Genomic DNA, 10,682 nt, shown 5'->3' with positions numbered 1-10,682 from the left:
ACTTGGTTGAGGGGTCAGTTGCAATGCACATGTTGGTCACATGGCACAGTTTAATCAGTACCTGTGAACAAGGAACCAGACAGCTCAGAGCATTAATCTGAGGTTGATTTCGAACTCCTTTATGTCATAAAAACATCTGACTTTTGTAGAGTTGTGATACTGGAAGTTGAAGCTGAAAACTTTGCCTCAGATTTGACAGTCCTTCCCTAAAGGAGATAATCTACACTAATAAACCATGTGCTCAAATGCAAATCACAGAATACTGGAGATATCAGTGTAATCTTTCCAACACAATCAGCGATGAAGCTGTGATGATGTGATTTGACATCCGATTCAAGACTTCAGTCAGTATCTCAGATCTGTGCTGACATTCAGGTCTGCTTCAACTTTTAGAGCATTTATGTGGTTTTGTTTGCAAATCTTTAGGAGACATGACCTGTTTTAGCACGCAAACACCACTCTTCAAGTTTTCTCTTTTTCTTTTGAGAACTTGATAATACATGACATGACTTGTAAAGATGGAAATTAGTTTTGCAGGCAGAAGACTGTGGTTTGGCAGCAAATGGAGACACGAAGTGAGAGTGAGCTGTGGGAGGTATATTAGTGTATCGGTCTCCGCTCTGATAAAGGTAGGCAGCTTTTCACTGCTGAAGGGAGGGGTGGAGGAAACAGAGGTGGTGCAATCTCTCAAGAAACGTTGACAGGTGTGTCTGTGTGTGTGTTTAAGACGGGCAGACGGGGAGGGTTTTGGAAACGCACGTGAGGAGAGCAGCATTGTTCTCTTTACCTGTGAAGACGAGGACGGTGAGGGAGGAAGAGGAGAGTGAACGGGGTGGACGGGATGAAGGAGTGCACGGGAGAGCAGGACGATGGAGGCGAGAGGTTGGTCTGTATCCCGGTGGAGGAGATGGAGAGCTACTACAGATACGATCGCTGCTGTCTTCTGCTGCATCGTGAGTTTCACAGAGGTGTGCACGCCAGTCAAAAACATCACAGCTGCCAGCTAATATTAGATAGTTGCCGCTGTTCTGACTTGTGATGAAGCGTATTGTTATTAATCAAATATTTGCCTGATGTCAGTTTTGATGTGTGTGAAAGATACGCTTCTGCCTACATCTCTTTGACAGATAACTTGACTCAATGATGCATATTCTCTAGAATATGTGCAATATTTAAGGATGCAGTAAAGCATAATCTAGTGGAACATCCTTGTGAGTAAATTAAGTTCAATAAGTGATGTAAAGTGTATAATTGAGGATGGTTACTCTTGCTTTCTGGCAAATGTTTTTAAGTGGTGCTCGTTATCCACATGACCATCACATGGACTTTTCTACCCTATTATCCTCTGTTCCTTCATATATTTTTGCTGAGGTTTTTTTTTGTTTTTTTACAGCAGTTTTTCTGAAAAGCTGAGTCATGATAACGTGGATTTCTGTTCCTCAATGAATGGATTCCTTTACTTTTGTTTTTCATGAAATAACTTTCCTATCAGGTCGTAGATCTTTTCTCAATTTTGAATTGACTCTTCAGATTTCTCTACTGTTCAGTTCAAACTAAAACTACTTGCTTCCTACTTTACTTCCTTAAAACCCTCGCAAAAATATGTGCTCTTCTCCTTTAAAAAATGCACATGACAGACATTTAGCCAAAATAATTTAAAAAAAAAATAACATTTGAAAACGATTCTCTTTCCTTTTGGTTCATCGACCTTGTAGTTCATGTGCTTGCAAAGTTAGTTGGGTAATTATAGATGAACTCAGCTTGGCTCGCCCTTCCTCAGACTTTCACACTATCAGTTTCACACAACTGGTAATCTTCCCAGCTGTTTGAACAACTTGTGTACCATAAAAATAATATTTGAGCTTCTATTCAATTTTGCTGGTCAAATAGATGATTAATTTGCAGCTGTTTATTCCTTCTTTATCCACATAAAGGATATAATGGAAAATTGATCACAGAGAATATAAAAAAAAACTACACAAGACAACTTTATTTCTGTCCTGGGCCTCAATTAGACACCAAATGGGAAAAGGGAATCACAGTATACTGATACATCCTTATTTACTCAAGGCGGTTCAATAAAAGTTGGCATTATTAGTTGACAGATTGTGTGTGCAACATAGGATGGAGAAGAGGTGTGTGTGTGTGTGTGTGTGTGTCTGCATTAACGAAGGACGGCTGAGTTGTCTGCATGCATGTGGGAAGCGTGCAGCGTTTGCTTGATGATTTTTCGATCTCGGTGGCTGTCAGAGACGGTTCAGCTCTATTGTGGTCTATTTCCTGTGGGCTTTGTTCTGTATTTAGACATGATACATGTATTTTTAGTACGAGCTATGATCCAAATGCAGTGTCACAAAGACGGTGCTGTGTTTTTTGCTCTTGATCTTGTTCTCCTCCTCGGCGGAGCGACATCCACTCCAACCGATTGTTTGGGAATACAAAATAGAGATATTTCATCTCATGAAGACGTGAGGTGAAATATTTTCTCCAGATTTGAATTAAAATGGTGTTATCGAGGCCATTCATCCACTTTCAATCTTCCCTCTGTTGTGTTACATTTCTAAATCTGAGAAAAAAAAAAGTTGTTTTTATGTGTGCAGCATTTTCATGTCTTATGATGGTCAGCTTTTTGTCTTGTAACTTCCTGTGATGTTTCCCTGAATGATCATCTATCGTGACTGACTTCTGTCTTCCCCTCAAGTGCCCGAACCTTCTTCCTCTTTCATGGGTAGTCTTATGATTTATCCATCTGTTTCCCATATTTTGAATTATTCCCATAACACTGAATAGTCCCTGAATAAAGCTGAAATGTGTCCCACTCAAAACCCTTTACGTATGTTCATACAACGTTATTGGAGAGTTGCGAGCCGGATTTGAGCCGTTGTTGAAGCACACACCTTAGACACACATTGATCAGCTGTGCAGGTCTGTGATGTCAACACAGCGTCTCGGCACTATTTGTTGTTCTGGGTTTTAACGTAATGACTAACTGGCAACAACGTCATGGCACTCGGGCATAGAAAACCTGAATGAGAACAGTATCTTGTAAAACAATAAAGATGACACAAATTTAAATGCAGCCTGATTGTTGTTTAATTAGCTGTAATGTTTTATGGATATTTGAGTTTGGGCGCCGCTCATGTTGATTGACAGGAGACACCCGTCAACCCAGTGATTCAGGCTGCTTTCTGTCAAGTGTATCTGACATATAAGCAGTCAACCTGTCAAGTGTGTCGAGAAGGAAACAGAAAATTGGCTTAATGGCTCCCTCCTTCTATAAACTGTGGTTTAGGGAGTGAGGGAGAAAGAAAATTCTCGAGCCCTACTTTATCACTTATTTATTGAATTATTCTGACATCATAACTGGTTTTTGAAGGACTGCTTGTTCTAATTTCACAAATAAGTAAAAAAAAAAGAAGAAAAAAAAAAAGCAGTTAACCGGCATGTCACGTGTTCACACCTTTTTGTTGTCCTACACTTGGCCTCCTCTGCTCATTTGGGCCAATGAGTCATTTCTCAATTGGTGTCTTCCTGTTTATGCTTCAGCAGCCCAATAATGTTTAATCCTGGAGCGGAAGGAGTCAATAGTTCACAGACGATTGAGCTGTAAGTTATTGTAGCTGCAGTCTGCAACACATCCCTCATACACACAGACACAAGTGGGTTTCCTCACATACGTCTGCTCTGCATCCCATGTAAACACACACAGACGCACATTTACACGTCATTAAATATTTTTAATCTAAAACAGATTTTTAGAGGCTTGAGTCATATCAATTATTGCTCGAACATGCAAACAGCCAGGTTTGATCCTGTTGTCTCATTTTAACTTAAAAAAGAAAATCCTGAAATGACCCAAAGTTCATTTAATTTGAGCTGCCACATTATGATGACCGTTTCAAAATAGAAGCGTAAAACTTGTGATATTAAATTTCCCCCTGTGCTGATTTCAGAGGTTTAAAGTGTTTCAGTCATGCGGCAGAGGTACCAGCTAATAAACAACTTCTAGACTATCGGTTGAAGGCTGGAAATAATTTTAAGTCATCACTTGGAATAATTCCTCGCACATAAATACCTAATAACACATATTTTCCATCATTTCAACCTTTAATAGCTGGAGATGTAAATCGGCGATCAGTGGGTGAGACTGGTTGCTATTTGAGCTGCTGGAGGATAAGTCACTCGACAGGAAATGAGCCATCAAAAAAAAAATCCTCAGCCTTTTCCTGTTCTACATCTAACGTGCTCTATCATCTAGATCTAACATTAGGTAAATGTGCGCACACACACACACACACACACACACACACACACACACACACACACACACACACACACACACACACACACACACACTTGGAAACAGCTTGTGGCGTATGAAACTGTAAAGGACCTTTGGTCGTTGCTGCAGATGTTCTTAAATCCTTCAAATGCCTCTGAATCCTGTCATTTATTAATAATCTGATCTCAGATTAGACCGCGAGATTAATCTTTAATTTAGGCTAAACGTATTTCTTAATCTCGCACAACTATTATTTTTCATCTCCTTGTGCCTAATCTCCTTCTCTGTAGTAGTTTACAGCTACACGGCAATGAAGGAGGCAAATTACACCGAAACAACAAAGACGAAGGGAAGAAGATCACCAATCCAGTGACCCACGAGCTGCAAACCAAACCAACCAAACCATAATTAACTCCATGTAACTCCTCACAACAGAAACAAACCAATCCAACTTGTCGCTGCCTCTCTGTGTGGCACACTGGGTCCCCCTGCTGTCGTTACTGCCACTGTGTGTGTGTGTGTGTGTGTGTGTGTGTGTGTGTGTGTGTGTGTGTGTGTGTGTGTGTGTGTGTGTGTGTGTGTGTGTGTGTGTGTGTGTGTGTGTGACAGAAGAAAACAGAGAAGGAGGTTTTCTTTGGCTTCAACACAAGTCTTGTTTTTTTTAGATCGTTAGCGTCACATTACAGCACTGCTGATGGGAATTTAGGACGTCTGACAAATCATCTTTTATTTTTTTTGCGTAGCTGTTCAAACATGTGCATATTCGCTTGTCAAGAATTGTGTCTACGGTATTGCCTGCCAACAAAATTTAATATAATTCAAGTTAACTTTCATCTCTTTAGTGACAAGAATAAAATTTAAAAAAAAAGCTGAGACAGACTGGAACCAGGAAAATGTCATCAGACTTTAAAAACTGATAAATACTTTGGTGCCAGTTAATTTAGACCTTATTTAATACTGCCTTATATGCAAAACAAAGACATATCTGTTAACTAATGGCCATCGAACCACGCAGAAAGGATGATCATAAGAGAAAAATTGTGATGAACTGTAATGATTATGACGTGATGCTGAAAAGCTGTCGTCCATTGTTCAGACTTTCTGCAGCATCTTTCTCCGTCCGTGTGTGGAAACAGTGTGAAATGTGAGTCTAGGGGGTGGGGCCGTGGGAAACTCCACCCCGCTGGCTGGGACAAAAAAGGAGGGTGTGTGTGTGTGTGTGTGTGTGTGTGTGCGTGTGTGTGTATGTGTGTGTGTGTGTGTGTGTGTGTGTGTGTGTTTTAGTGTGTGTGTGTTTTAGTGTGTGTGTGAGCTGTGCTGTGCAGTGACAGCTCAGTGCGCAGGCTGAAGTCCTCGGCTGTGGCGGAATGAGCTGCCTGAACTTCCACCGTGATGTCCTCTGACAGAATATGTGCCTGTGTGTGAGTGGGGTTTAACATTGTGTGTATGTGTGTGTGCGTGTGTGTGTGTGTGTGTGTGTGTGTGTACTGTATGAGGGGGGAATACATGTGCCGGCGGCAAAACAATGGCTCTGAACCGAGTGTCTCAACTCTGCCACGATATCACCAGGCTGTGGCTGCAGCTGAAGATGATGACAGGTACAGTGGCTCTGTGTGAGTGTGTGTGTGTGTGTGTGTGTGTGTGTGTGTGTGTGTGTGTGTGTGTGTGTGTGTGTGTGTGTTATTGTGTGTTGACTGACTGTCTTAAATTCAGTGTGAATATTTTTTACGGAGACAGATAAGACTGTGAGAAGTGTGCAGGTGTGTTTCTGCATCTATGTGTGCGTGCAGACTTAAAATCTGTATTCTGTTGCTCTTACAGGTTTGTGTGTGTTTGTTTGTTTGTTTTTTTTGCTCTCTTTTCTCGGTCCAGTTGTTATAACGTGCCGTCTTGTAGGTGTAAGATGAAGACCGGGTTGTAAAGCAGAGACTAAGTGTGTTAAAGTCCACTATCTGCCCCTGAGAAGCTGTGTTAATGACTTAAAACTTGAACAATAACGGTGATGAACTTTAGAGTCTGTAAAACAAGACTAACGGTGGAGGAGTCTGCAGCCAATCTGACTCGTTCAGGACTGAAGACTATAATAGGACCAAGATGAGTCAAAACACCCACAAGTCCAACACAAGTCAAAGATGACCGGGAAAAATAAATGTCCTGATGTGCTACAGGCGTCTACATGGCTGTTACTCACAGCAGACTTCAGCTTATTGGTTGATATATTGCTATCATTTTTAATAAAAAAAACAACGATATTGCATTATAGAGATGCAAAAGAATTTAGAAAACACAATTACATACTTCATCCACCAGAGATCTTCAAACAGTAATGTATTTTCAACTCTGAAATGGTCCTAAAAATGTTTTTCCTATAAAAAAGAAAAATGCCGAGATCACAAGACCATCAACATGATCATGAATCATCCTCTGTGCACAATAAATACAAAACTTAATCTGCCCACTAGCTCTACATGCAGGAAGTTGGACAAACCTAATAGCACACACACACATACAGAAGTGTAACCTCTAAAAGCCCTTCAGATGCACATCTTAAAAGCAGTTTATATTTACAGTCAACCACTTAATGAATGAACTAAGTGACTGAACACGACCTGACTTTGTTATGCACATTGATTTTGTCTCAAAGATGCTTCTTCCTGCTGAAGCCCTTTCAATCCATCAGTTACGTAATCTAAAGTGGACGGTGCATCTTGTCCCGAGGTTCCTGCCCGTGTGTTGGAAGTGAGAGATGTGTGTGTGTGTGTGTGCGTGTGTGTGTGTGTGTGTGTGTGTGTGTGTTTCATGTGCGGTCCACAGTACAGTACACACAGCGGAGCACGCTGACAGCATGTTAATCACATCGGGCCCATTAACGCAGTGTTTCCTCTTCTCAGTTGGGAGCGACGCCGGGACAAAACCCTTTTGAGTGTTTGAATGTCAACATCTCCTCCCCCTAACTTCCACTCTCAGCTCCGCATGTGTGTGTGTTCATCGGTTGACTCCATCTCATCTATGTGTACTGCTTTTTTGTTGTTGTTGTTTGTTTGTTTGCTGTAGTGAGAAACAATGGGAGCTGCGGTGTTGATAATAATCCGTAGGGATTCGTCATGCTTTTCTTGGCCCTGTGGGCTTTTTTTCAGGTGTGTGTACAGTGTGCTGTGTGCTTAGTGTTGCTGTGCGGAGAGAGTGAGCTTATTTGCTCTGCTGGCAGATGGACTGCAGTCATCTTATGAGCTTATACAGCCTGCTCACACACTCACACACTCCGAGTGCCGAGGCATCAACCTCTCCCCGTGTTGCTTTTTGCCAAGGCAAGATTAGAAGTTGACAAGTCTCAGCTCTGCTCCATGAGGCCATCTGGGGCAACTTTCCATGTGAGTGCAAGTCGGTGCATTAGTGTCTGAGAAGAACAGGAAGCATTGATCCCCAGGTTAAAATGGTCTGTTTGCATTGGCGGCAGCAGTAGCTGTTCTAACATACTGTATTTTCAGTCTTCTATCCTCAAGAGGCTCGTTCTCACACACACACACACACACACACACACACACACACACACACACACACACACACACACACACGCACACACACACACACAACACAAGATTGTATAAGCAAGAGAACATATTCAATACGAGGCTAAATGGAGGTTAAAAGATCCCTCGGGGAAGGATAGGCTGATGCGACTATAAAATACACAATTGATTTTCAAAAAAGCAATCCGTTTATCGTGTTAATACACAGCTCGCTGAAAAGCTGCATTTACCCTCCCTGAGGCTACAAATCAGCCCCTCGCTTTTCAACACGTCCTACTAGGATTTGAAAAGAAGTATTACTTTCTGTTGAGGACCGCTGACCTTTTGATTATGACCTACTCAGCTTCAGATCACATTTCTGCAGCGGTGGCTGTGTGCATAATGCTTTAAAAGGCACAATCGGGCAACAACTTAAGAAACTGACCTGTAATGAGTTACATCCACAGTCAGTGTACTAAATCCTTTCTTTTACCCCCGAAACACCTCGCACGACTGACTTCTATGACTATTGTAAGAAATAAGTCCAGCGCGTGATGTCATTGGTTTTTCTTGCAGCTGGAGGTTTCACCTCGGGCGAGTAAAAACACAGTCCTGTTTCTTTGCCCTCTTTCTGTGTCATTTCCTTTTTCTTTTTTTTCTTTTTTTCCCTCCCCACTGTGTCTTTCTTAGTTTTCATGCTCTTTGTTCTGCGTAGTGTAATGACTGGTAGCTATAGCCAGAGGCAGCTAAAAACGGCTGCCAGTACAGTCTATCTGCTGGTTTTGCTCTCAGCTGAGCTATTACTGTCTGTTTTTTTTTCCTCTCTAATGGTAGAGAGGGAGAGGAAGGGAGGAGGACCTGGATTTAAACCCACAAGATTGCCAGTACATGCTTTGTAGTTTGGTGAGCTGCACCACAGGTCTCCCAACAGTGTATCTGGGAGTTCTTACGAGAGCTCTCAGGTCCGCATGTGCCCCTGGAGCACTTCCAGTGCCACTTAAACATCCATGCTGTTATCAAAGTCTGTGACTTCCGGGTGCAGAGAGGACCCAGACCACTCTAACAGAAGCTTTTTATATCAAATGATTGTACGACGTTCACATCTGCCTGAAGGATTGTCGGCTCTGGTGCTCCATGGTGGCATGTTTAGCAGAGTCATTCAAATCATTGGCCACTGCATGCACGTGCTGCAGAAATAAACTTGAAACGGGCCGTCGCAGGTCATATTTTTTATAATCGGGCATATAACTTCCTCTATTCTACAGCTATTTTATAGAGTAAGCAAGTCAGATATATTAAACTATCAATTAGTGAGCTTTAGAGGTGGTTTCCTTTTCTTAGCCTCAAATATGTGGTGGTTTTTCCCCAAAAAGTGGAACTATAGCTTTAAATTTCTAGCATCCGTTTCAAGTTCTCTTTCACTTCATTTTGAGATCATGCAAATGTTTTTGAGCACACTTGAAGTTGGCTATTTTTGTCACATGGAGCCTACTAAATATGAAAAGATGGGGTGGTTCAGCATGAACAGCCATCGTAAAGGGCTGAACTTGTACAACAGCAGAAACTGCTCATTATTGTTGTAGAGCCCTGTGACTGACGGCTAAGGGCAGTAATGATCCTTCTCGTGCAAATCAGTAGCCGATTCTCTTTGATTGGTTAATGCAATTTGCATTTAATTTGCATTAAAAAAATCAACTCTTTGTCATCTCCGATAATTTAAACTCAGCTAATCGTTAGTTTCTGCAGCTGGTTTTAAAACAAGTTTGCTTCAGCGTCGAATGGAGGAGAAATCCTCGGAGAGATTGCGTGTCTGCGCGTGTTGTGACGGCAGCGTAGACGGCAGACAGGCAGACAGTAGCCGGTTGTTTCTCTGAGATGATGATGCCATCCATTCAGTGGATCAGGGCTCGCTGCCAGTGACACAGTCAAGCTCGAAGCCATGGCTTTCTGGTTCTAACTGCAGCTGAGTGAGAGCATCACTTTTGGTGTCTTGGCCTTTCTAATACAAATTGTTGTATTTTTTTTTTTTTGTGCTGGTTAAGCCAAAATAAATGTAAAATATAGATGAATCGGTTTCTCATAATCCTTTACAGCCTAATGTAAAGGAGACGACCTTGAATTGGAATAATGGCGAGAAGATGTACTATAAATATAAGTCAAATGAATATGCAGAGTCCTCACGTGTCCCCTGACTAAACTCTCACAGCTGCAAAGAGGAACCCAAACAATCCGCTCTTATAAATCATGTGAACATCAGTAATATGTTCATGTTTGTGTGGCTGCTGCTGATGTTTCTTGAGCCGCACTAATTCAAGCTTTGTGAATGGGGATGGGCACTACATGCATAAAACACACACACACACACACATGGACACACATAATTCAGGCAACTGTTGGCCCTATGACCCAGTTGTTGTTTTGTATGGTGTGTGTATGTGTGTGTGTGTGTGTGTGTGTGTGTGTGTGTGTGTGTGTTAGATGCTCCACAACAGTGACAGATGGGAGTTTTGGTAAACCTTGACTATAATGCCAGATAATAGACCTTGGATTCCCTCTCACACACACACACACATACACACACACACACACGCACAGCTGCAGAAAGGCTGGCAGGTCCATGCCTCACTACATGCAAATACACATTCGCAAATGGCCACTGGCATTTGATACCAACACAACAACTTCCAGTCCTCCACGCTACACACACACACACACACACACACACATACACACACACACACACACTTTGTTTCTCTAACCCAGAGCCTTCAAGTCGACATGCCAAGTCAGTCCTTTCCACTTGGTGAGCAACAGATGAAGAGCTGAAAGTCTCAGTGACGCCCGGCTGCTGGACGTCTGTCTCACTTTGACGTCCGTCCTTTGAGCTTTCA

General features: G+C 42.1%; 1 protein-coding gene across 2 annotated transcripts in view; it reads left to right on the top strand.

Annotated features, from left to right (window-relative positions):
• The first annotated feature begins 658 nt into the window (after positions 1-658).
• mcf2la (mcf.2 cell line derived transforming sequence-like a) overlaps positions 659-10,682 on the top strand; it is a 36,071-nt gene continuing 26,047 nt past the window's right edge. The window contains exon 1 of one of the 2 annotated variants that reach the window (XM_069163872.1): positions 659-953. In XM_069163872.1, the coding sequence (XP_069019973.1) occupies positions 842-953 (112 nt within the window). In that variant the 5' untranslated portion in view covers positions 659-841. Of the gene's footprint in view, positions 954-5,618; positions 5,881-10,682 lie in introns of those variants that run through there. The other variant, XM_069163871.1, reaches the window with a different exon arrangement.

Source organism: Embiotoca jacksoni, unplaced genomic scaffold, assembly GCF_022577435.1.
Source record: "Embiotoca jacksoni isolate LCO1_2020_lvr unplaced genomic scaffold, fEmbJac1.0.p SCAF_30, whole genome shotgun sequence".
Lineage (NCBI taxonomy): Eukaryota > Metazoa > Chordata > Actinopteri > Embiotocidae > Embiotoca > Embiotoca jacksoni.
The sequence above is the reverse complement of the archived record's forward strand: the minus strand, read 5'-3'. Positions and strand labels throughout refer to the sequence as shown.